Source organism: Rhinolophus sinicus, chromosome 13 (genome assembly GCF_057876585.1).
Source record: "Rhinolophus sinicus isolate RSI-liver-muscle chromosome 13, RSI-T2T, whole genome shotgun sequence".
Taxonomy (NCBI): Eukaryota; Metazoa; Chordata; class Mammalia; order Chiroptera; family Rhinolophidae; genus Rhinolophus; species Rhinolophus sinicus.
The window spans coordinates 24,146,864-24,174,247 of record NC_142513.1 but is presented as its reverse complement, the minus strand read 5'-3'; the positions used below and the strand labels follow the sequence as shown (position 1 = coordinate 24,174,247).

General features: G+C 43.6%; 1 protein-coding gene across 1 annotated transcript; it reads left to right on the top strand.

The window, feature by feature from the left end:
* The first annotated feature begins 1,296 nt into the window (after positions 1-1,296).
* LOC141568036 (signal-regulatory protein beta-1-like) lies at positions 1,297-26,035 on the top strand. Its single transcript, XM_088789220.1, has 6 exons — positions 1,297-1,430; positions 15,721-16,086; positions 18,669-18,989; positions 19,561-19,917; positions 23,108-23,216; positions 25,528-26,035. Exons 1-5 carry the CDS (start codon positions 1,328-1,330, stop codon positions 23,212-23,214), a joined length of 1,254 nt encoding a protein of 417 aa, XP_088645346.1. The 5' UTR covers positions 1,297-1,327; the 3' UTR covers positions 23,215-23,216; positions 25,528-26,035.
* The last annotated feature ends 1,349 nt before the right edge of the window (positions 26,036-27,384 follow it).

Genomic DNA, 27,384 nt, shown 5'->3' with positions numbered 1-27,384 from the left:
TGCTTCTATCGCATTCTTGATCTGTCACTCTTAGGCGTTTCTGTGGACTTCCCACGATGGAAGCTGGAGATATAGGTCCTGTTGCTCCTGACCTCACGCCGCACATGCACACTTTCTATTCCCCATCACCCTGATATCATTATATTATAATTTTGGATAACTGAATAGTCAGTGTCTACACTGCAACGACCATGAGATGGGCATTTACAGCTGAATCTTGTAACAGTCCCAGCCTTGCTCACGTTGATCTCTCATGTGTATTTTTGTGTCACCACCACCATGACCAGGATGCAGAGCAATCCCGTGACCACAAAGGTCTCCCTGCAAGCCCTTTAGAGTGACCCTATCCCTCCCGTACCTGACCTCTGCGAATGCCAATCTGCTCTCATTCTATAATTTCGAGAATGTGACATAAGTGGAATCATACTGTATGGTGATGTTTGCAGATTGACTATTCACGCAACATAATGCTCTCGAGAAACTTACAAGTTGTTGCACATTGCTGAGCAGTATTTCCTTGTATGGAAACACCATACACGACAGTGTGACTAACTGTACACTTATTATTGGACCTTTTTGGTTGTTTCCAGTTTTTTTGCTACAAAGAATGTTGCTATAAATATTCATGCACAGGTTTCTGTGTGAATGTAAGTTTCCTTTCTCTGACAGAAATGCCTGGAAGTGTAATTGCTGGGTCATATAACTCACTTCCTCTCCTAAAACAAGTCGGGATATGTTTCCTTTTGTTGCAAGCAGGAACTTAAAATTCTGAGGTCCACATTGCACTTGCATTTGAGCTAAGTTTTACCAGGTCCACCTATAAAAGGTTAGAATAAGGAGCTATTTCAGGGGAGACCTGGTTCCCCAGAACACTGAGCCCTGGTGAACCACTTCCTTCCTCCAGCTGAGTAGCTCTTGGTGAGGCTGGTTCAGATGAGGCCATAGGCCGGTCACATCCTAGGGTTCTGGGCTTGAGAGTTGGGGACGCAGCCCACAGCTACAAATCCCTCTTGGCCTAGGTTCCCAAATGAGGCATCTCCATGAAGACCTAAAAAGGGGGGAGGCGCCCAGTGGAGGGGAGAAAGCACGATTGCTTTTAGTCCTGTCCAAGTCTCTGAAATTGTAAGACGAATAACTCTGCACTTTGTAGCTACCTTCACTGCCTGATTCTAATTCACAATCCAGAATCAGGAACTGTCTAGAATCTAGTAGCACGCGACTGTGTCACAGCCATTTCACCCCATCTCAGACACTTCCTCTTATATAACAAGAGGAGGAGGGGCTTTACTCCTCTCACAGAGCAGAGATCCAGGTTCTCCCAGCTCACATGTGGACAGAGCAGGCTCCTCAGGCCTCCAGGATGACCGTCCCTGCCTCCTGGCCCCAGCCCCCTCCTTGTCTGCTGCTGACTCTACTGCTGGGACTCACAGGTGAGCACGCCTTGGGGTATAAACCCCTCTCCTACCCCCCCGGTCCTCCTGCTGCCCCTCGACTTTTAGGGCCTCAGGAAAACACAGTGTGTCACCCAGTGTTGCCACAGAAGGCTAAGGACTGGGCATTATCTGAGCATGAAATCAGGGGTCTCAGCATTTTATCTGGGATCAGAGGAATGAAAACAGATGATGCTTCAAAGCAGAACGGCGACAGCTCTGTGTGTATTAACTTGTCTAATCCTCACAACATCCCTGTGTGAGAACTATGACTGTTTCCCTAATTTGTAGATGAAGAAAATGAGGCAGAGAGAGGAATTTGCCCAATGTCACCTGTGTAAGGCAGTGAGTGGTTCAGCCAGGATTCAGTTTGGTCCAACCAGCTCCAGAGTTTGTTCTTTTAACCATGTTATGCTGCTCAGCTTCTCAGTGGAGGCTGATTGCACAAAAATCAGACAACACTGAGAAGCGAACAGAATAGTTATCATCCACCATAGCCCTGTGATATCAGGAGAATTCAAATCTGCTGTGTTACTCACACACCTTTGTTATGATGTGTTGGGGTGGTCCTATGAGCAAAATTTTACTAAGCTTCTCATATGTATTGTATTTTCACTTAATCCTCAAAACAACCTGCAGAATAGCATGTTAGCAGGCTAGGCCACACTTTTATACATATATACATGTGAATGCATATATCTATGTGTGTACGTGTATGAGTGAGTGTGAGGAATGTACACATACATATGCGCACAAGATTCTGAAAAGGCTTTCCTTATTGTCTCTTCAAATCAATTTTCAGTCTTCATGAAATGCACATGGACAGATGTTTGGTTTCTCTGTGTCTCAGCCTCCCTCCCTCCTTTCTACTTGTCCAAACTTATCAGATATCCTCCTCCGATCTCTTAAAAAAAACATCGTTCTCTGTTGGTAAAATGAGCAGAACTTTTGTGCATTACTATCTTGGAGTCCTTCTTCCATGAGGGATGGGATGAGGATTTAAGAAGGAAGGAGATCAAAGATACCGAGATTCCTGCATGTATGAGCTGTACCTGTAATTATATCCAGATCCATATTTATATGTGTATTGATACCTGTATCATCTAATACCAGCTGAAGGCTCGAGAAATCTATTGAGCAATAATGTTTCATTTCTGGAATACTCACCATGGGCAGATACTGTTGGAACTGCCCAGGGCTATTATCTCATGTGACCGTTATATCCAAGGTACATACACTTCTCATCCTTACCTACAGATAAGAAAACAAAAGCACACAGAGTTTCAAGGTCACTCAATTATAAATGGTAGAGGTATGATTTAAATGCAGAGTCTGATTCTGGAGCTCACGGGTTTAACCCTTACTCTTCTTAAATGCCTGTGGCCCACTTGCATCCCATGAGATTTTTGCCGCTTCTGTCAGTGAGTGTGGGAAGGGTGGGTGTGGGGAAGAAAGTTTGTGGTTTTCTTCTCCTGGGTTCTCCTGCTTCCTGAATATGCACAAGATGCTTTCACTTCTCATCAAGTCCTCTCCATGAGAAACTCAGTTTCTGAGGTAATTTCCATAGCTTTTCCCACCTGAAATAGACTTTGGGTCTCAGGGAGGTGTCGCACTGGGCAAGGCACACAACATACAAATACATACTGGATACAAACCATGTGCCAGGAACAGTCAAAGGAACTTGGGGTGCATCGGTGAATAAAACAGACAAAGTAGCTGCCCTCAGGGAACCCATGTCTACAGGGGAATTGAGAGTAAACAATTATAGCAGCAAGGGGCTACGTTTTAAGTGGCCACAGAATTTGGGTGTCGAATACGCATTCACCATGCAGACAGAGACGGAGATGAGGCAGCAAAACACTATTTATTAAGTGAGGCAATAAGTAAGATAGACAGAATAAAGCAAAGTAAGACAAAGAGCAGCAGTGAGTTCTCACCACCCAAAGAGTGTTTCCAAGGTGCTGGGAAACCGAGACAGCATCTTGGCTTCAGGTGTGTCCAGCGAGCATCCCCGATGGAGAGTTCCGACTAGGGCTTCCCCAGGACACTAATTATATAGGGATTTTCCCAATAGATTACCAGTCAGGGAAGAATGCTAGGCCATAGCGGTTACAATCAGCAAGCATGGGGACAATGAATCACAAGTTTCAGGGTAATTATCTAGGGTAGACAGCAGGGGACATGATTCCAGCAGTTTCACAATGTACATGAGGTGACTGTGGCCACAGGGCAACCTACGTGATCCTATTCGTGCGTTCCACTGGCGGGTCAGCTATTGTTCAACCAGGGGGGCTGGCGAGGCCTCCCCGAGTTTACTCCTGCTGACTGGGCAGTCAATGTCCGGGTGCCACTCGGACAGAGGGTTCCCCTGACACCAAGTGGAAGGCACAGAGGGGCACCTAACTCACATTATATTTACTTTACATTCAGCCCTTGACCCTTTGGGACTTCTGCTTGGGGTATGTTTCTTATGGCTGTCGGCGGTGAGAATAGCATAAAGTCCATGCTTGAGGACACAATGGGCATAACTGAATACAGCAGCAGGTGCATAACACAGTAGCAATGAAAGCAATAATCAAATATATCCACTCTTTAAAATTTGGCCACCGAGACCTGATCCAATTTGTAATAGCAGATAAATCCAGGCCAAAGAAGCTCTCTCTCTGTGTAATTCGTTCAGACAAAACATGCATGTCCTTGAGGTAATTCTTCAGTTAGTCGGGAGTTATCAGATGGATTAAAACAGCACATTCCCTTAAACTCTTTACATCTATGATTATGTCGCAGCAGGGGATAATCAATAGCAGCCCTTTTCTGCAATACTGCTTTCTGAACTTTACTTAATTTTTGATATAGCTTTAGAGGTAGCATTAATGGCCTTAGCCATGCTACATGCTAAATGACTTATCTCAACATTTAAAGCAATGGACATGGCTGGGAGAACAAACAAACTAAGGGAAACATATTCTGTGGGGCTAAATAAGGACAGGTCAGATACACAATTTGGGGGTAGGCTTTGCCTTTCTCTAATTACAGGGGTCGTCATATTTATGTGACTCATTTGAGACATGAATACAGTAAATCGCCCTATTGTACAGGGCCCACCCATGGAATTAGCAGGTATATAAGAATAGGCCATCCTGCCACAGATTAAAAACCATCCAGAATGTAATTTTATGTAAGAAATTACTTGGCTACCATAACAATAATATTGCAATCAAAATGAGATATATCCTTAATTCGTTTAAAACCTTTGGTAAAGAAAACACAATCACAAGGTGAAGTCACATTTTGAACCCAGATAGAAAACCTATCAAGTGTCTTGTAGGGGTAAGGACGGCCTAGTTGATTTACATCAATATACTTTTCTCTCAGTAAAGGGCCTTTGGTCAGATTTATAGCTTGAGTCCAGTTGGGGAGGCACACTCCTATCAAACAAGAAGATAAAGTTTGTTCAACGTAGGTCCCTTCGGTCAAGCAGAAATGCGAAACGTTCATTACAGTCTTGGCCAGGTAGATCCAGATGTTCTCATCACGTTGGAAGGAGATGGGTCTGGAGTCCGCTGGTGCCGTCCAAGTCAGAATCAGCAAGGCTAGGGCCGTCCAATTCCAAGACCACTGTTCCTTCCCGAAGAAACATTTGATTAGAGGGCAGAAGTTCAATTTTTTCTTGACCAGGAAGCATTACTGCTAAGGTATTACTTCCTGTGGCAACCACTTGGGCCTTAAGAGGAGCGGCAGTAGGGGTGGGCTTGACCCACACTCTTGTCTCTCCCTTTAGCTCAGAGGAGCCGAATCCTCCTGTTTTGGGTTGTTACAGGAGGAGGGGCATCTAACTGACGCCATTGCCCCTTCAGATAGGGGACTATCATTGTGCAATGCGGTCTTGTGCATTGAGGGTGATGGCTTCAGATGTAACATGCAGTAATACTTGAATTTCGCCAACATAATCTGCATCAATTATTCCAGCCATTATGTGCAGTCCTTTCACTGCCAGGCTGGATCGAGGTGCAATCCAGCTGAAATGACTGGTGGGAATCTCAGTCCCCAGTCCTGTGGGGATGGTGACAATCTGCCCAGGCGGTATATCAACTGCTTCCAGAGTCCTTAGATCATTGCCTGCTGACTCTAGGGTTCCCAAATATGGGGGTTGGCACGTTCATCTATGGCCCACCACTGTAAACTTCGTTCAGATGTTTTTCTAATCTGTAGGTTAGAAGTTAACATACAGCCGAGGGGAGTAGTATCCCCTAGAGGCCTGTTGTTTAACTGTCATAGGCCGTAGGTAAATGATCTTTCCAATGTTGATAAGAATTTTGTCTCAATTTCTTTAATTTCTCTTTTAGTGAGCCATTCCTTCTCTCAATTAAGCCTGATGCTTGTGGATAATAAGGGATGTGTTACAACCATTCTATGCCATGTTGGTGGCAAAATGTCTGTGCCTCCTTACCTTTAAAGTGGGATCCATTATCACTCTGGACTTAGGTTGGAATTCCATAGAGTAAAATTATTACTTCTAATAATTTGCAAGTATTCTTTTGAGTGGCCCGAGCAAAAGGAATGGTCACTAATACTCCAGAATATGTGTCAACACAGGTGCAAATATACTGGCATCCTCTACTCTTTGGTAATGAGCCAATATAATCACTTTGTCAGATTTGAGCAGGCATATGGCCTCTGGCCTATTCCCCTGTTACAATTTCTAGACTGAACCGTCGTTTATCCATTTGACAAATTTCAAGTTGATTATTAATTTCCTTTAATATTGAGTGGAGAACATGAATTCCCCACTGCCTGTGCCCACCTGTACATAGCTTGTGGCCCTAGGTGTCCAGTTTGGTAATGGATCAGCAAAATGCACATTTTGCCAGTGAATGTATATTGTCTCCCATTCCACGTAAAGGCAAACTGAGGCCAAAACCTGCTACCAATTGGAATTGTAAAGAATGCACTAACCAAGTCAACAACAGCATACCAGTTGCCTGGAAATTTTTGGACACGATCAATTAAAGTAATAGTATCGGGTCCGGCAGTATATAAAGGCAGAGTGACTTTATTTACTCCCCTATAATCTACAGTCATGCGCCAGGATCCATCTGTCTTTTTTACTGGCCAGACTGGACTATTACAAGGAGAGGTGGTGGGCACCAAGACTCCAGTTTTTACATAATCTTGTATTGTATCCGTAATTTCTTGGTGTCCTCCAGGAATCCGATATTGTTTCAATGTCACAATTTCAATAGGTTCAGGTAATTCAACTGGTGTCATATGTAGGTGCCCCACTGTAACAAACAGAATTTTGAAAGCCCGTACTGCAAATGGATATTTTCCATCTTCTAAATTTAGGGACATCCCTCTAAGAATGTCTGTCCCAATTATGTATTCCTTAATGGGAACTATTACTACAGAATATTCTCTTTTGGGAAACTGCCCAATCTTTATGTTAAGAGTAACTTGTTTAGCTGAAATTTCGCCCCCTCAATGCCAGTTGTAGTCAAGGGCGGCCTTTAAATTTCTGTGGATTCCCATAAACTAAAGAGGCCTCCGCTCTGGTGTCAATTAAAGCTGTAGCTACAGTATGGGACCCATTTTTCCGATAAATAGTCAAATCAATATGTGGGCGAATATCTTCTAGCAATGTTAATTTACACCGGAGTTTGACCTGATCCCTATCGGGCAGCCTGGAGAAAAGGGTTAAAATCAGGGTATAAACCCTGACGTGGAGGTGGCCGAGCACTAGATCCCATAAGCTCCGGTTCTTCTCTCTCTCTCTCTCTCTCTCTCTCTCTCTCTCTCTGTTCCCCTTTCTGATGTCTGCCTTTCTTGCGTGCTTTACCTTTTTCTTATATAGCTTCCACATATCTGAAGTTGGAATCCCATCTATTTCCTCTCTTTTTGCTCCAGCATTTAACAAGGCCTGAAACATGTCTCTTTTAGAGAACTTGCTGGGATTTGGGGGTTGCCCTTTGGAAGGATGTGCGCTCTCTCTCCAATCCCCCATATCCCCTAACTGGGTCATCCTATCCAGGACCGCTCCCAGTGTATTCCCTGTTTCACTCAGGAGACAAGTCATCATCAAGTTCCTGTAAGCAGGCGGAGTGGTGCACACCAACACATTACGATGAGGGACTCCCCCACGCGGGTCTCAAAGTATGCATCCGCCTCTCCAACCATTATAGCAGTTTCCATGCATTCTTTTAATTTCATAATACCGTCTCGAAGCCTATATCACCGACGGTCACTAGAGGGCGATGAAGTGTCAGTTGGATATTGGGGGTTACAGCGCTGTGCTGCAAGGGCTATCAGATTAGTCTGTCCTCCCTGATCCTGAGTGTGATATTCCCTAAGAGCTTCCTGCACATGTGGGTTGGAGGTTACAGATATAAATTTCAAGGGATCAGTGACATCTAACATTATTCCTCCAGCCCCTTGATCCACTATTCAGATCATCCAGGTGATTAAGGCTTCACCTGGCCTTTGGGTGAATCTCGATAATATGTTATTAATCTCTTGTTGGGTAAAATCTCCAATAGTTGTTTTCCCTGCTACATTGCCCGTAGCCATATCCCTCTCTTCCCTCGGGGCACAATAGGACGTGCACCAAACGGAGGTTTTCCCTCATCTCCCCGTTAAACCTGCTCCTCCAGTTCATCCCAAGCCTCCTGATCACTGTCTATATCGTCCCAAATATCCCCATCCCACGTATCGGGATGCCAATCTGCCTTCGCAGAGGCTGTAACAGCATGTACCTTCTGAGACCCTACCTTTCCTCTCCTTCTTTTATATTTAGATTTTGCAGCTCTAACAGCTGCAGTCTCAGCAATAGTCTGGTAATTTCCAGCCTGATCAGCCAAAATATAATTAATTCTGACATTGTAACATGGACAAACGACTTTGTTGGTCACAAATTTCCTTTTCCATTTCCAATTTTTCCTTAAGCAGGCTTTCCTTGTTTTCTTGCATCTTTCGGTAGGCAGTTAGAATTGCCCAACCACGGCAAGCAACTGACTTCTTTTCTGCAGTGCTGACAGCCTGCAGGCACGTCAGCAGCTGCAGAGACTCAGCATTAGCGACCCATGTATCCCAGTTTTCAGCGAGGCCAGAGCCCCGAGCCCAGTCCTGGGCCAGCTGAGAACACGGGAGTTCTTCCCAACCCGGCACAAGGGGCACGGGAGCCTCAGGGTCTCCTTTCCTCCCAAACGGCATGGTGGTTGCGTATCCTGCTCACAGCGCCAAAATGTAGCAGCAAGGGGCTACGTTTTAAGTGGCCACAGAATTTGGGTGTCGAATACGCATTCACCATGCACGCTGATATGGAGTTGAGGCAGCAAAACACTATTTATTAAGTGAGGCAATAAGTAAGATAGACAGAATAAAACCAAAGTAGGACAAAGAGCAACGAGGAGTTCTTACCACCCAAAGAGTGTTTCCAAGGTGCTGGGGAACCGAGACAGCGTCTTGGCTTCAGGTGTGTCCAGCGAGCGTCCCCGATGGAGAGTTCCGACTAGGGCTCCCCCAGGACACTAATTATATAGGGATTTTCCCAATAGATTACCAGTCAGGGAAGAATGCTAGGCCATAGCGACTACAATCAGCAAGCCTGGGGACAATGAATCACAAGTTTTGGGGTAATTATCTAGGGTAGACGACAGGGGACATGATTCCGGCAGTTTCACAATGTACATGAGGTGACTGTGGCCACAGGGCAACCTACGTGATCCTATTCGTGCGTTCCACTGGCGGGTCAGCTATTGTTCAACCAGGGGGGCTGGCGAGGCCTCCCCAAGTTTACTCCTGCTGACTGGGCAGTCAATGTCCAGGTGCCACTCGGACAGAGGGTTCCCCTGACGCAACAAGTGGAAGGCACAGAGGGGCACCTAACTTACATTAAGTTTATTTCCAACAATAGACATAATAAATAAGAAATATAGTATATTGGAAAGTGATGAGTGTTAATAAAAAAAATTAAAGTATTGCTGGATAAGAAAATTAGGGGAATCTGTAAGGTGGGGTGTATTTTGAATAGAGAAGTCTGGGCGAGCAAAACTGAGAAGGGAGGTTTGAGCCAAGATTAAAAGAAGGTTGGAAGTGAGTGATATGTTTACCTGGGGGAAGAGCCTTCCTGGCAGTGAGTAGTATGTACAAAGGTCCTGAGACTAGAATCTTCCTGCTGTGTTCAGGGATTTAAGCTTTTGTTCTGAGTGAAAAGGTTGCCATTGCAAGGTTTCAAACGAAGACATGACATGAGCTGACAGGAGTGTTAAATTATTTCTGCATTCAGTTGAGAACTAACTACCACAGGACATGGAGAGAAGCAAGCTCTGCATTAACAGGTCAATGCATTCATCCAAACGGCAAAAAGTGCCTTGCCCTGGGTGAGCAGCAGAGAGAGGGGAAAGATGTAGATTTTGGATGCAGCTGAAGGGGAGGCAAAAGGATTTTGTGATGCAGAGGATTGGGGCGAGAAAGCAAGACCCCAGGTGTTTGGGACCTGAGCACCTGGAGGAATAAAGGTGGCTGAGCTGAGATACAGAGGGCTGTGGGGCAATTCAGGAATTCAGTTTTGTACATGTGAACTGTGAAATACTGATTTCCATTCAAGGAAAATGTGAGTGGACAGTTGGCCATGCAAATTCAGGGTTCAGGGGAAAGCACTGGGCCACCGATGTCAATATGAGAATTATAGGTGCACAGGTGGCAGAGCTTTTGCTATTCCCTGCTTCTCTCGACCCTCCGGATGATCCCTCTTCTCTCCTCCTTCTCGATTCCTTCCTATTCTCTCTCCAAAATTCATTCACATATCTTCACATTTTTGTCCTAGGAGTTCAGCTTCCCCGTCTCCAATCTTCTACTTCAGTTTAGAAAACAAACCACCTGATGTTCTTGGCACCAAAGGACCTGCCCTGTGACAGCATGTGGCCTCCTTAGGAGGCATGTTGGTCACAAATGGTGCTAAATGGGTAGGTCTCCTAGCTCACACTCTGCCAACGTGACCCACAATTTGTCTCCCTGAGGAGAAACTGAAAAATAGAAAAGAACACAGGATTTGTGTTGTCACAGCTGCATCCTCCTCTGATTTATATCCCTGCCACCAAAATTCATGCCTGTTTTTTAGGACATTTCAAATCAAGCAAAGTTTTTGTATTTCTCTGTGTTTCCAGAAACTGGCTAGTCACTGAGGCAATGAAATCGAACTGGATAATTTTGCACCTAAAGTTAGATAATTGGTCCAAAGGTGAACTCATGTCCATTCAACTAATAACTCATTGTCCAAACATGGAGACTCACCCACAATTGTTTTGGAAACCCCAGTTTCACATCTGCTGTTTCCTTGCTTGCTTCCTTCAGGGTTCTATGTCCCAATTCCAGTGCAGGTTTTCCAATCTACAGAGACAAAGTTTATCTTTTTCCTTTACTCATTTAGTCCAATTCAAAGACTCTATATGGAGTGATATACTTGTTTTAATACACTGTGTGTGTGTGTGTGTGTGTGTGTGTGTGTGTGTGTCTGTGGTAAAATAGTCATAACATAAAATTTACTATTTAACCACTTTTAAGAATAAAATTCAGTGGCGTTAAGTTTGCACATAATGTTTTGAAATTATCATCACTAAATATTCCCAGAACTTTTTCTACGTGCTAGGCAGAAACTGTGTACCCATTGAAATACAAATCCCCATTTTCCCTCCCGCGACCCCAGCACCTGCTAACGGCTATTCTTTTGTGTCTATGAATTTGCTTTTTCTAGGTTCTTCATATAAGGGAACTCACATTTGTCCATTTCTATCTGGAAGTTTTCACTTAGCATAATATTTTCAAGGCTTATCCATGTTATAGGACCTATTAGGATGTCATTGCTTTTTCAGGCTGCATAATATTCCACTGTGTGTACATATGCAGCACATTTTGTGTATCCGTTCACCTGTTGGTGGGTATTGGGCTTGTTGCTACTACCGTCGGCGACTGTGAATATGGCTGCTATGAGCAAGGATGTGCAAAGTACCTGTTTGAGTAGCTGCTTTGCTTTGGGGGAATAATACACCTTAAATACATGGTATGTTTAACTTCTTAAGAAACCACCACTGTTTTCCACAGTGGCTGCACAATTTTTATATTTTTACGAGCAATGCACAAGGGTGTCAATTTCTTCACATCTTTGTCAGCACTTATTTCTGGTTTTATTTTAATTTTGTTTTTTAGTAATAGTCATCGTAAGGAATATGCAGTTAATCTCATTGTGTTTTCTGTTTACGTTTTCCTAATGACAGTGATGCTGAGCATCTTTTCAGGTGCTTACTGACCATTTGTATATCGTCCTTGGAGAAATGTCTATTCAAGTCCTCTGTCCATTTTTATTGGGTTGTTAGGTTTTTTGTTGAATTGTAGGAGTTCTTTATGTGTTTTGAATATTAATCCCTTAGGAGTACATACTTTGGAAATATTTTCTCCTATTTTGTGAGCTGTCTGTTCACACTCTTGATAGTATTCTGAAAAAAGCTTTATATAAAGCTTTCAGTTTATGTAAAATCCACTCTATGTATTTTTTTTTTGTCACCTGTGCTTTTGATGTCATATCCAAGAAATCAACACCAAATCCAAAGTCATTTAAAGTTTCACCTGGGTTTTTTTTTCTAAAATCTTATAGTTTTAGCACTTATATTTAGGTTTCTGTTCTATGCTAAGTTCATCTTTGTATGTGATGTAAGATTAGAGTTCAGCTTCATTGTTTTGATGATGTTATTCCAGTATCATGTGTTGAAACATTGTCCTTTCCCCATTGAATGGTCTTGGCCCCCGTGTTGAAAATCATTTCACCATATATGTGAGGGTTTATTTCCAGGCTCTCTATTCTAATCCGTTGGTCTGTATATCTGTTTTAATGCAAGTACCACCATATTTTGATTACTGTAGTTTTCCGTAACTTTTTAAATCAGGAAATATGAGTCGCCCAACTATGTTGTCTTTCAAGATATTTTTGTTATGTGGGGCCCTTTGGAATGTCACATGAATTTTGAAATAGGCTTTTCCATTTCTGTAGAAAATGCCATTGAGGTTTTGACAGGGATTTTATTGAATTTGTTAAATGCTTTAGGTGCTATTGACATTTAAACAATATTAAGTCTTCTAATTCATGAACACAAAATGTTTTTCCATTTATATATGTCTTTTTAAATTTCTTTCAGCAATGTTTTGCACCTTTCAGTGTATGCCTCTTCCATATCAATGATAAAATTTACTCCTATGCATTTGATACTTTTTGATGTTGTTGTAAAGGGAATTATTTGCTTAATTTCCTTTTAGATTATTCATCACAAGTGTATAGAAAAACAACTGAGTTTTGTGTGTTGATTTGTATCCCACAAGATTTCTGATATCATGTATTAGTTCTAACAGAGTATTCTGTGTGTACATGTGTGAGTGAGTGTGGAAACTAGAGGGTTGCTACATATAAAGTCATGTCATGGGCACACAGAGATAGTTTTATTTGTTTCTGTCCAATTTGAATGTCTTTTATTTACTTTCCTTATCTAATTGCTCCTTCTGGAACTTTCATTATTGTGTTGAATATCAGCGGTAAAGTGGACACCCCTGTCTTGTTTTGATATTAAAGGAAAAGCGTTCAGATTTTCACCATGCAGGATGATATTAGCGATAAGTTTTCATATATAATATTTTATCATTTTGCAGAAGTTTCCATTTATTCCTAGTTTATTGATAATTTCTGTCATGAAAAATGTTGAGTTTTGTCAAATGCTTTTCTGAAGCAAATGAGATGATCACGTGGTGTTTTTGCCCTTCATTCTATTAATGTGATACATGATATTGTTAGGTTTTCATATGTTGAACCATCTTTATCTCCAGGAATTAATCCCAGTTGATTGTGATGTATAATTCCTTTAATATGCTGTTGGATTCGGTTTGCTAATGTCTTGTTGAGGTTTGTTGCATCAGTTTTCATAAGACATATTGGTCTGTAGTTTTCTTATATTTCTTTTGCTCGCCATTGTTATCAAGATAATGCTGCCCTGAGAATTAGTCTCAGAATGACTCTAAATAAGTAAGAAGTCTTTCTTTCTTTTGAATTTTTTGGAAGAGTTTGTAGAGGATTAGTGTTAGTTTTTCTTTCAATGATTGGTAAAATTCACCAGTGAAGCCAAATGATCTTGGGCTTTCTTTTGTTGGAAGATTTTTGATTACTGATTTAATCTTCTTATTGGTAATAGGTCTATTCAAATTTTCTACTTTTTCATAATTCAGTCTTGGTAAGACCTGTGTTTCTAGGAATTTGTCCATTTTCTTTGGGTTATCAAATTTATTGGTGTACAATTCTTCGTAGTGCTCTATTATAATTATTCTTATTTCTGTAAAGTTGTTATAAATGTCCTGTATTTTTCTAATTTTATTTACTTGTGTCTTCTCTTTTTTTTCTGAGTCAATCTAACTAAAGTATTGTGAATTGTATTCTGTACTTGAAGATTCTCTCATAATTTTGTTGACTTTTTCTGTTGTTTCGCTATTCATAATTTCTTTATCTCTGCACTAGTTTTTCTTATTTCCTTCCTTCAGCTATCTTAAATATTGGATTAATATTTTCTCTTCTCTTTTTAATTTCTAAAGGTATATTGATTTCTGATCATTTCCCTTTTAAATGTCTGCATTTATAGTCATAAAGTTACCTCTATCCCTGCTTTTGTTGCATCATAGGATTTGGTAATTCTGTTTTCATTCTCAGTAGCTTCAAGGTATTCTCTAAACACTCCTGTGATTTATTCTTTGACTAGTGATCATTTTAATTACGTTGTTTGATTTCTTTGTATTTGTGAATATGTCATGTAACTTCTTAATTGATTTCTACTTTTATTTGCAAACTGTTTCCCCAGTGCACTGCAAACATGGTTCTTCTTCTAATTCAACTAAGTTTTCTTGCCATTCATACTGTGTGACATACATAGGTTTTTAGTTGTAAAAACTGGTTTCTGTAACAGTCAAGAGAGATGTGTGTGGTAAACAGAACAATAGTCCCCCCACAAAAGAGGTCCATGTCCTACCACCCAGAGACTATGAATATTTTGCTTTATATAGCAAAACAGATTTTACAGAAGCAATTAGGTTAGGATTCTTGATATGGAAAGATTATCCTAGATGATCAGGTTGACACTATATATTTATAAGAGTCCCTATAAAAATGAAGTAGAAAAGTCAAATTTGAGGACATGGCAATGGAAACAAGAGGTTGGAGTGATAGGAAGATAGGAACCATAAGAAAAAGCATGTGGCGACCTCTAGAACTTGGAAAGGAAAGGAACAGAGACGACAAAAGGAATGCACCTTGAATGACTCATATGTAATCCTAGGAACATCAATTTCTCATTCTAACCTCCAGAACTATGAGATGATAAATCTCTGTTGGTTTAAACCAGGGGTGTCCAAACTGCGACCCACAGGCCAACTGCGGCCCGCAAACCATTGTTAATTGGCCCACAGCAAATTCCAAAAATATATTTAGTTTACTTAAATAAACCAGGCGAGGCAATACGTACTTCACCTCGAGTGAGTGGCCCGACTGTTTGTGTATTATACTGCATATGGCCCTTGGTGAAAACCACTGAAAATGTTTGGACACCTCTGGTTTAAACCATTAGGATTTTGGTATTTTCTTCAAGCAGCCTTAGGAAACTAACATAACATGATTATGCTAGAGGAAAAGAATCTTAAGAAATTGAAATAACGTTTCACTTCTTATTTACACGACAAGTTCATTGTTTGTTGGGAACTCTGCACATCACTGTCACTCAAGTTTCCAGGCTGATGGAGCCGACATATTCATAACATGTAGGACTTTGTGGAAGACGAAAGTTGATGCATAGATGTTCTTGCAGTTACACACATATCCCACTAACTATATTCATCAGCTCTGCTCACAGATCAGTGGTCTAAAGAAGTCTCATCATGCCACCCAATGCAATGGTGTAGAAGTACAACTCTCCTGACACCAGCAGGTGTAGAGCCAGAAATATTTGGGGAAGCATGACAGCTCCAGAGTGGGCTCAGCACTCACATGCACTCTGCCAAATCATTTAACCTCTCTGTGCCTCAGTTTCCTCATTTCTTACAGAGTTTTGTTTACTGTCTCATTGTGAGTGTTCCTCAAGATGACACACGCAGTGTAATGAGTTCAAGGCCCATTCACAGAGTGGGCTCAGTCAGTGAAACCTGTTGTTGATAATCACTTGACAAAACCTACAGGATCACATAAGGATGAATAAATCACTGCTGTGTTTCCCTCCAGGAGGGGCAGGTGAGAAGGAGCTGCAGGTGATTCAGCCTGAGACGTCAGTGTTTGTTGCAGCTGGAGAGACGGCCACTCTGCCCTGCATTGTGACCTCCCTGCTCCCGGTGGGGCCCATCCAGTGGTTCAGGGGGACAGGGCCAGGCCGGGAGCTAATCTACAGTTTCAAAGGAAATGAGGGAAGCTTCTTTCCTAGAGTAACAAGTGTTACAGACGCCACTTGGAGAAACAACATGGACTTTTCCATCCGCATCAGTGACATCACCCCCGCAGACGCCGGTACCTACTACTGTGTGAAGTTCCAGAGGCAATTATTTCTAAAAATGCTGTTTAAGTCTGGACCAGGCACTCGGCTCACTGTGAGTGGTGAGTACAGTGTTAGCCTCCTTTGTCCCCTGTTGGGTGACAAGTTAATAAGAATGATGTCCATTATTTGAGCAACAACGAAGAATAAGGTGCAAAGGAGAACATGTTTCTTTATTTCAACTTCAGAATGATCACACTGAGAAAAAATTCTGAAAAGGCAGACTCAGGGTTTATTCTGACAGCCATGGTTGGGTGAGATGCCCAGAGTTTGGGTAGTCACTGTACGTATTTCCAGAAAACTTTCCTGTTGCTCAGGCACCGACTCACCTAGTCAGTGAAGGCTCTGAACACAGTCGGGTTTTCTTAGAATGTCCCTCACCCAGGGAGGATGTCCCCATGAGGGTTCTTAGAGGTCACCCCACTGAGGCAGCAAACATGCTTAATGAGGATTTTCTACCAGGGGCCCAGGATCCTGAATCCTGGAATGTCAGCACTCGAAGGACCTTTACACCAGCCTAACCTACCCGCTATACGCGGTTGTGAGCTGAGGCCAAGATGTGACAGGGGCCTTGCCCATGGTCACAGGGCCAGGACATGAGGGGATTGGTCCAGAGTCTGATCTGATTCTAGGCTGGCTCCTTCTTGTCCCGGCTCTGGTCTCTCTCTCCGTGGAAAAGCCTGGCACATAGCAGGCATGGAATGAAAGCTCAGTATACTGAAGCATTTAACCAAGAGCCAGACTCATCTTTTTCATTGGTTTCCCGAAGATTCAGATACCCTCATATTCAGACCCTAATGCCTGAGGTGATTGGGGACCTGTCCAACCATCAGCCACATCGCCCCAAATCAAGGGTCCATATTAGCACCTAGAGCTGCGCATTGCTCAACAGCTGCTAACACTCCAGCGAATGGAGACAGCATCGTCATTTATAGTGTCTCCTGATGGACGTAAGTTACTCCCAACTTTCAGTTATTAAAATGGTGCTATAAGGGATAACTGTGTCCATGTGTCAGCCTAATCATGAGGGATAGGCCAGTCAAAGTGGCACTGCTAGGTTAGAGGGGACATGGACTTCAATTTGTGTGCATATAACTTCATATCCGTCGTAGATGTGGGTATTATGCTAGGTGGAATAAGTCAGACAAAGAAAGACAAATAACCTTATGATTTCACTTATATGTGGAATTTAAACAAAGAGACAAAACAAAACAAAACAAAACAAAAACAGACTCACAAATACAGAAAAACTGATGGTTGCCAGAGAGAGAGTGTTGTTGGGGAATGGAGGAAAAAGGTGAATGGGAAAAGAGGTACAATATTCCAGTTATAAAATGAATAAGTCACAGAAATGTGTGTACTGCACGGAGAATACAGTCAGAAATATCATAAGTGTCCACGGTGACAGAGGGTTACTAGACATAACATGGTGAGCATATCATATGAATAAATGTCTAATCACTATATTTTACACCTAATAGTACATTCTGTGCCAACTGTACTTTAATACAAAAATTTTAAGCATTCAGTAGTCTTTTCCCCCCACTTTCATGGTGTTTTCCTTCACTGAGCAGCCCGCAGGAGCAGCCTGGGGACAGTGGCCTGGATAGAGCAGAGAGGAGCCACTGCCACCCCAGCAACAGCCTGCATGCGAGTTCCTGACTCTGCAGACTGAGGATGAGGAGGGGGAAGGGTTTCCTATAGGCTGCTGTGGCCCCGCGTGAAAAGCGTTCATATTGCACAGTCATTTGTCAGAAGCCTACATCTTCCGCTTACTGCTAAGAGGTCATCAGGCCGGGACACTCAGAGGTTATTCTCCCTGTAATGGCTTGAAGGCAAGAATCTCAGAGAGAAAAGGGAGGATGGTCGTGAGTGTGGAGCACATGTAGGTGGGGCATGTGCTCTGCTGATGGAGGTGAAGGATGGGGAGGCCCCAGGAAATACCCCTGGGACAAGTGGGGGTGATGAGACTGTCCCTTCATTTCTCTCAGCCTCAGTTTTCTCATCTGTCAAACGGTGATAATCGTGGACTCCTTTTAAGGAGAGCTGGAAGGATTTGAAGGACTCTGTGTGAACCCTAGCACAGAGAAGCACTTCATGTCAGGTGTTATTTCAAGGTTGTGGCTCAGTTCTTATTACTGGGCCTCAGTGTCCTCACCTTCAGAATGTGGAGAATCACACAACCTTGCAGGATGGTATCAGGACACCAGGGAGCAGTGGGGCTATTTCCCCATCACTCTGTGGTTTTGGCAAGTCTCCGATTCCTCAGTCCTCAGGTTCCTCGTCTGGGAAATGGTGATAATCACAGCTCCTGTCCAGGGGTCTGTGAGGGTTTCAGGAAAGCTAGGAACCGTTCAGATGAAGTGTGAGACCGATCAGTAATTTTGTTTCTGTGCCCAGATTGTGGGAATCACCTGAAAGAACGTGGATGATGAACGCAGGCCTGGATTTGCATGTTGGCCCCGCCCCTCACTTACGGTTGACGTGTGTCCTCCACTGTAAGATGAGGATGAGGACACCACCCTCCCTACATTATTAGAAAGATTAAAAATAACACGTGAGAAGCTTCTAAACAGTGTCACATGCTTATCCTTATTGGTGATCATCACAATCATGGTTATTGTTCATTATGCTCCTTTTGTAGCCAAACCCTCTCCCCCTGTGGTATCAGACCTCACGGGGAGGGCCCCGCCTAAGGAGACAGTGAGCTTCACCTGTGAGTCCCACGGCTTCTCCCCCCGACACATCACCCTGAAATGGTTCAAAGATGGGAATGAGCTCCCAGCCTCCCAGACCACCGTGGACCCAGAGGGAGACAGCGCTTCCTACAGCATCTTCAGCACAGCCAGGCTGGTGTTGGCCCCTGGGGACTTTCGCTCTCAGCTGGTCTGCGAGGTGGACCACGTCACCCTGCAGGGGAGCCCTCCTCTTCGTGGGACTGCCAACTTGTCTGAGACCATCCGAGGTAGATCCCCTCCCACCCAGACGAGCCCACACCTGACCCCCAACCTCCAAGCCTGCTCCTCCCCCTGCTTTTGCTCCAGGCCTGGAATTGCCTGGAATCTAATTCCTGACAGTCCTTCCCATCACCAGGCCCCTGTGTGTGCTGGTCACTCACTATTGTTTAATGGCAGCTGTCACCTGACAGCTACTACTCTGTAGGTACTTTCATTGCTTTACAAATAGCAACTCCACTTACTGAGCACCTACTATGAGGGAGGTCACTGTGTGCTTGGTGATGTCATTCATTTTGCCACAGTTAGTAGGTTCCAATGCATGCAGGGCCTTTATTTATTGAATTCACTCATATTACCCTAATAGGAACTAGGAGTCCTTGAGCACCTACTGTGTGCAGGCACCATACTTAGTGATTTCATTCATATGCAAGAAGTACCCTCAGTGTTTGAGCACCTGCTGTATGCCTGGCAGTGTCCTGGTTGGTCCCCTTGCTATGGGGGGAGGAGCTAAGTTATGGAGCCCTCCCCTGTGATCTGTCTGTTCCTTGAGGTCAGAGCTTCTGCCCTGTGTTCTTTCAGTTCCGCCCACCCTGGAGGTTACCCAACAGCCTGTGGAAGGGAACCAGATGAACATCACCTGCTGGGTGAAGAAGTTCTACCCCCGGCGCCTACAGGTGACATGGTTGGTGAATGGAAACTTGTCCCGAGCAGAAACGGCCTTGACCCTCACAGAGAACAATGATGGAACCTTTAACCAGATGAGCTGGCTCCTCGTGAATTTATCTGCCCACAGGGAGGACGTGATGCTCACCTGCCAGGTGGAGCACGATGGGCAGCCGGCGGTCACCATACACCTTACCCTGGAGGCCTCTGTCCACCAGAAGGACCAGGGGTCAGACATAAATACTGGTGAGGCCTCCACTCCAACTAATCCAGGTTTTACATTTCATTAATTTTTAATTTTAAGAGCAATAATTTGTGTTTATTATAAAATAATCTAGAAATCTACAGCTAGGAAGTAGAATTTTGAAGTGTGCTCCCCTCCCAAATCTCACACTCCAAGAGTCACCACTGGTAAGAATTGGTTTCTATCTTTATAGATCGTCCTAAAGATCAATACACATTGCATCAATTTACATTAAAGAAGGAAGGAGGGAGATCACGTGTTCACAGCGCCCTGCCTCTTGCTTTCCTCACCTACAGTTACTGCGATCACCATCCCTGTCTGCCCACCGCCCTCCTCCTTGGTCTTTCTCATGGCTGCCTGGTCTCTTTTCCATCCTAGACGTTTCCATCTGGTCCAGGCCCCCAGGTGACCATGAGTGGCCACAGCATGGGCCTCCTTTGTCCCTTGATTTATGACAATGAACCAACAGTAATCACAATTGCCTCCTGCCTATTTACTGTATGAAAATTGCAGTTCATCTCTGATCGTTTTCCCTGATGCAACCTCGCTGTGAGCTTGGAGTTTTACAGAAGGGACTTGGGGAACAACTTCTTGTCCTCACACCAGGTGATTGGGCTAAATTAATCATTCTACATCTGAGTCCCTGAGAGCATGGACCACCAGTGTGTATAACAAATATGTGCTAATTAGAGATACGCTCCCCCTCAGCTGGGCACTGTCCTAAGGACTTACAGAGACCCTTTGTGCAAAGAAAATGTGACTTATTTCTCTACCATGTTTTAACATCAGGAGGGCATCGGGCCTGATTCCAGGAGTCTTTACTACAGAAGACCTTTCAAAGGCCCATGTTTGTCCCAACATGTCCTATGGTGATGTCCTATCTGCTGGGTCAGTGTAGGCCACCTAGTGTCCATGTCGCTGCCTGCTGGGAGAGTAAACATAGGAAGGGGAGGACAAACAGTGCCCTGAAAATAAGAGCTATACAGAAGGTGCATAAATGTGTCCACTAACTTAGTCATATATGCACATCTAATGAAAATGCAGCCGTAATTGTGTGGGCATATGATTAAGGTCATCGGTTTTTCTACAAACTAATACCATTACAAACTTAATAAAATAGGCAATAATTCCCTAATGTCATCAAAATGGACTATAAAGCCAAATTTCACCAAATTTCTTTTATATCTGTTTTTTTTTGTGCATGAAAATTTATTTCAATACATCTCTAACAGCTTGGTACAATTTTCACATGACATCACCTTTTTCGGATTTGAAAAAGATTTTGAATAGTTTAGAACTATTCACATTACTCATTTCAAATTGAGTGAATTGTGGTGGGTGATCAGTTTTGAGGAAATTTGTCCATTTTCCCTATGTTGTTCAATGTCTCCTGTAGAGTTGTTTATAATAGACCCTCATTTTCCTTTTGATGTCTACAGAGTCTGTATTCATCTCCCCTGTTTCATTTCTGATATTGGAAACATGTGATTTCTCCTTTATAATTCATCAGTCTTGGTAGAAGTTTTTCAATGTTGTTCATCATTTCAAAAAATTCAATTTGTTTCATCGGTTTTTCTATATTGTATCTCCATTTTCAAATTCATTCATTTTTCTACTATTTGTAATAGACTTTTTCTGCTTTTTTTTTTTTTTGCATTGATTTGTTCCCCCTTTTCTCATTTCATGAGGTGCAAACTTAGATTACTGATTTTCCAACCTTTTGTAATGCCAACCTGGTCACCTTCTGTGCCTGTGGAGTTAGGAGAGAGCAGCTATGATGCCTGGTCTGTGTTTTCCTTTAGTCCCCAGGTCCCCAGCCAGTCTGCCATCCTCTTCCATCTCTCAGAGTCTTATGCTTGTACCTGGCGTCACTGCTAGTGTTCAGGGTTGTACTGAACAGCAGAGCAGGAGAACTGAGTCTCCACCACCTCCACTGTCTGGACTCGCTTTGGTTTGCTTTTCTGTCTCCGCCTCCTGCTGGGGCTCAGACCAGGCTGCTACTTCCTGGTTCTCTCAGTGTGGCTGACCTGGCACCCTTGCTATGTACTAAGGCTGGAAATGGTGTGGGTGGTTTAGCTTGGCTGCTGGAGCCAAGTGTGCCCTCTGCACTGGATGCCTCACCTCCGCCCGTGTCTGAGGCTCCGGCCACTGCAGTCCTGGACCAGTGGGCCTGGTGTGAGGATGGATATCTTCTTGGTCATGTTTTTGGTTCATTAATATTTCACATTAATGAACCTCTTCTCTGTCAGTGCAGCATAATCCAGGTATGTTAGAGAGTTTGGGTTTGTTGGATCGTGTTGAAAGTGGAAAAAAATGTATTGAGTCCTGCAATGTTTTTGATTCTTTTTTTGTCTTATCGACTCTGAAGTTCCCTCCCCCTTTCTTTTTCCTTTAGCACTCAAACGGCACTTCTTCCTTTTTCCTTGCTTTCTCCCACAATATATGCGCTTTAAATTGTGCCTTTCCCTTTAATCACATCAGTCGTTTGAAAATGTCCCTGCCTCCTTGTATTAGGTTCCTATGGCTGCTGTAACAAATTACCACAGGTTTAGTGCCTTAAAACAACTCAAATTTACTCCCTTTACAGTTCTAGAGGTCAGAAGTCTACAATGTTGATTGCACTGAGTTCCTTCTGGAGCCTCTAGAGGAGAACGAACTTCCTGTCTTTTCCAGCCCCTAGAGGCCCCCACACTCCTTGGCTTAGGGCCCCCCATCTGTCAGCTCTGCTTCTGAGGTCACAACCCCTTCTCTGACTCTCCTGCCTCCCTCTTTCACTTATTAGGATCTTTGTGATTGCATTTCCCGTTTTTATTTGTTTCTTCTTTTAGTGTGGAGAGGACAATTTTGGAGATAAGTATCTATGCAGCTGCCATTGTCCTCAGCAGCCCAGAAGTGGACTGAAGATTGCCGAGAGCTTTGATCCATAGGTCCCTACCCCACACCCCAGGGTCCCATATCCCCCATGAGGGCCCTATAAGGCCAAGCAGGCCCATTGAAGTGGAGAATCCAACCTTCTCTGTAGCTCTGTTGTTGCTCTAAGTAAGTCCTGGGCTTCATCTTCTTTATCCCAATTTCTACCTTGAGCCTGAGCCCAGAGCAGGTGCAAAAGCTTCAGAGCATTGACGAGCCCAGGTAACCTCAGATGGAGTAAATGGTGGCCCCTGGTAACAGTCTCCCCTAATGGCCCCTCTAATGGCTTCTCCTGTCCCTTATTTCCAGGCCCAGCAAAGTCTACTCAATTCCTCATCGCTTTCCTCCTGGGCCTCAAGCTGTTGCTGGCAGTAGGTGTCTCTGCCATCTATGTCCACAGGAAGCTGAGGGCCTGACTGTAAGTTGTTGGGCAGGGAGGGCAGGCCAAGGGCTGTCCCAGAAGGGGAAAGGTCAGGAGGAGGGGCCAGCCCACAGGTCACACAGGGTCAGGGCCCACAGGGAGTTAAGAGAAGGTGATGCACATCTCTCAATACCCTCAGGAGTCTCAGAGATCCCAAAACCCAGGAAATGCGGGGCAGGGGGGTCCTGAAAGTGATTCACCGGATCAAGGGCTTTCAAGGTGTCCACAGTGTCATAGGGCTTCTGTGGAGGAAGTGGGCAGAGGAGCTGAATTAGGGGCAGTTAAATAGGTAGTTCCCTTGGAGACCATCTCTAGATTATTTCATCACTTGGGTCCTTTGGACAAAAAGAATCCACATTTTAGAGTAATGTTGAGAAGTCCTGGATCGGCTGCTCTGAGGGCTGTTCCCGCTCTGACCTTCTGTGTGACAGAGTGAAAAGGATGGGGAAGGAGGGTCAGGACCTGGGGAGGAAGGCTGAGGTGGCAGAGTCCTATCTCACAGGCTACCTGTCCTCTCATGACAGTTGTCCCAGGAGTAGGACAGTGGGGACATAAGAGACACAGAGGGAACATTTCTTAAATGATGAGCAGATTTTTAAATGTTGACATGTTATCCACAGCTCTTTCATTGCTCCCCTAAGTATCCCCTCAATCTCTGCTGTCCCTTCCCTTTCTCAAGGGTAACAGCCTAAGAGAAAGAGCCACCAGAAGCTTCCACAGATTCTGCCTTAAGTGCCTCTCCTCCCTGGAGACCTGCTGCCCACAGCTCCTGCTGCTCCTTCTCACGGTCCTTGATGCCCTCAGGGAGGGATCTTTATATATGTTCCTCTCAGAATCACACACAGATACACACACACACACACACACACACACACACACACACACACACACATGCAATTCCAAAATATCAGCTGCTCCATTATCCCATAAACACAACTTAAATGTGATAAGAGAGAAAAACGGCCTGCTGAGAATGAAGGTCATGGAAGCGACTGTGACATTAGGTGCAATCAGACCTTTATATTCATCATCGATTCAGAGCCAGAGGAAGAGAGAGCAATCCTATGACCAAGCTGTACAATTTATACAGGGAGTTAGCCACTTTGATTTTGGCATTGGTTCAATAATGGATATGTCTTTTATATCTTTTATATCTTTATCTCTTTAATGATATGTAGCTGAGGAGAAGTAATTTCAAGTAGGCTGAGAATTCTTAAAATAGTATTTCAACTGGGAGCTGGGCAGGAGGCAGCCCTATGTTCAGGGCTGTACCCGTCTGGACTGGAGTTTGTCTTGAGCTGGAAAGAGTGAGGCAGGAGGATCTTGATTCCAATACCAGCTACTCTCACTTTTCCTGCCTACTTTAGTAGCTTGTCTGATTGCACATTTTTTCAGTTACTGTATACTTTAAAGATTCTTTTTCAAGACTTTAAGTGATTTTTAAAAATAAACACTCTGGTAATATTGTTGAATAAATGAAGAAATGAATTATTTCCTTTCTATTTCCATGGTGTTTAAATATCCTTTCTTCTGTGGAATGCTATTTATAGTAACTGGCAGGCTAGTTAAAAATATTTTTCCCAGGAAAAATAAAGTATGAAATTATTTTTCAAAATTTTGTTGACCTACAATGTCCAAGTATAGGAATCTTTGGACAAAATGATCCAGTAAAGACCATATAATCTTGTGATCCATCAGACACTGAGTACGGACATGTTCAAGGTCCTTTAGACAAATCAGAGTGGAGATGTTTACCCTATGAGGTCTTATAAGGCGGAGACCTGGGTTCAGATACTGGAAAACATATACTGGCTACATATTTGACCTGGGCAACTCAATAACATACTATGAGCCTATTTCCACATCTATAAAATAGGAGTCACACAGGACCACACAGGATTGCAGTAGCTTTAAAGGAGAGAGCAATGTATGAAACCACTCAGGGTCTGGAAGAAGAATTTGTATGATATACATCTTTTAGATGCTTTGCTATTTGAGGAACTGATACCATTTATGTTCTGCAGCACTGTGAAGTGATGACATTGAAAGTTTTTCCAGTGGCCTGGATGCCTAAAGATGTTCTCAAACTTTTCGGGGAAATTTCCCGCCTTTGTAAGCTGACACCTGGATCCAAGAATCTCTTTAAAGAGAGCAAGAGCAATATTTGCTTCAAGTTGGGCTCATTCTTGCTGGCATGGGGGAAACTGGAACAAATTCTAATGTAATTGAAACCAAATCCTAAAACTGAAATAAGATACTAATAGGTTTTTTTGTTTGTCTGTTTGTTTGTTTGTTTGTTTGTTTTCAGGAGATAACAGCGGGCTTCCTCACAGAGCCCCGGGAACCACAAGATCAAACCAGATCCACACTCCCAGAGGCTTACACAGGCACAGAAAACCAGCAAATGAACTCCAACTAACCCCAATAGGGGTCCTGAATCAAAATTTGCCCCTAGCCGGAAACCATGTGCTGACCCGGTCCATGTGGGCAATATTCAGAAGCGAGGGGTTCTCAGAAAGTGCACTTAGCCAGGCACCAAATCCCACCCAATCAAACCTTGCCAACTTGGAATTTCTTTATACTTCCTCTCAGCTTCCTGTTTTTTTAGATGACTTAGTTCCAAGATTATCCATCAAGACTTTCAAATTCAAATTAATAAATATGTATAGTTTATTTTTACCATTCTTCTTTAAATTTGCTCTAAGTCTTTATTCAGGGAGACTGATGAGAGCCTTGTCTCCAGTCACCTCATTTAGCAGCTGGAAGAATAAATCTTTTCTCTGTGAAAACCTGTTTCGTCAGACTTGGCTTCTCTGTTGCCCCATGGGCATCAGACTCACCAACGTTGTTGGTAACATAATGACTTCAGAAATAAAGTTTCTTCTTTAAAGCCAAACCAGTCTGGTTCTAGATGGTGACTTAGGAGGCACCTGAAATCACCTTCACCCACAGATCCACTCAATCGACATCTACTAACAGAACAATTCCCTTAGAAGAAATCCAGAAGGTAGTAAGCGACTCATAAATGTTGGTCAAACATGAATAAAACCCACATCTAAATAAATAGAGTAGACTGAGGCACAATGGCACCATAAACCCCACCCACAACAATTGGGAGGGAACTCACACCTTCCAGCTTCTCCTTAAGAAGTGAAGATTTGCACTCAACAAATTACACCCAACTTTTAAACTTCCCCCTGAGGGATAAGCCCCCAAATCAAGCAGCACTGAAAGCCAATGGGACTTGAGTCAACAAGACCCACAGGATGAAAAGAAGCAGTTCTCAATTGGCAGGGGAAACTCAGTATGGCTAACCCTCCACCCCCACCCACCCCAGGACTCAGCACAGAGCCTGCAGAGAGAAATGCCTACGTCCAGTCTTTCCCTGAAAAAGGACTATTTGCTTTTCTTAAAAGCTGCAGCCTGAGGATCAGGCTGCTAATTTAACACAAATCTAGGGGCCAAAATTCCTCTCCAGAGCCCAGGGCTGCGAGTAGGTACCATCTCCACATTCTCTTCCTGCCACGCTCCAGGTCACTGGTTTCTCCCTGGAAGGACCTGTGCACACAGTTGGCACCGTGGCATTTGTGGCTGCTGCTCAGGGGATGTACCCACTGATCGCCTGGCACTGGTGGCCAGTGAGGCTTGTGGTTGTGGATCCCACGGGACTGGAGGAAACAGAAAACAGTTCTTAACGGGCTATTCTCTAAAGGCTTAGCTCACACACAGCTCTCAGAAACACCCATCTCCCAGTCCTTCCCTGAAAGAGGCCTGTTTGCATATTTGAAAAGCTGCTGCCTGAGGCCCCAGCTTCCGATCAGCCTGCAACTAGATGCTGACTGAGATCCTTCCCTTGGGACACTGCAGGGTCTTGGCAAACCTCCACTGCTGGGAGCCACTGAGCACAGAGGGCAGCTAGGGCATCACAAGTTTGGGGAGACACCCAAGAGCTAGAGCAGGTCTGAGTGATAAGACTCATCTCCTACAGGAGATACTGCATCAAGACTGGGAGAAGCAGCTCTTTAATGCACAGAAACCAACGCACAGAAAGCAACACACAGTGTCAAGGAAAATGAAGAAAAGTTGGAATATGTTTCATACAAAAGAATTAGATAAAACTCCAGAAATATATGTAAATGAAATGGAGATAAGTCATTTCCCTGAG

Bases quoted from the DNA above. Each gene is read 5' to 3' on its own strand.
- LOC141568036 (XM_088789220.1), top strand. From the start codon at position 1,328: ATGTGGACAGAGCAGGCTCCTCAGGCCTCCAGGATGACCGTCCCTGCC. The intron at 1,431-15,720 runs GTGAGCACGCCT...GTTTCCCTCCAG, and splicing joins TCTACTGCTGGGACTCACAG to GAGGGGCAGGTGAGAAGGAG. The intron at 16,087-18,668 runs GTGAGTACAGTG...CTCCTTTTGTAG, and splicing joins CACTCGGCTCACTGTGAGTG to CCAAACCCTCTCCCCCTGTG.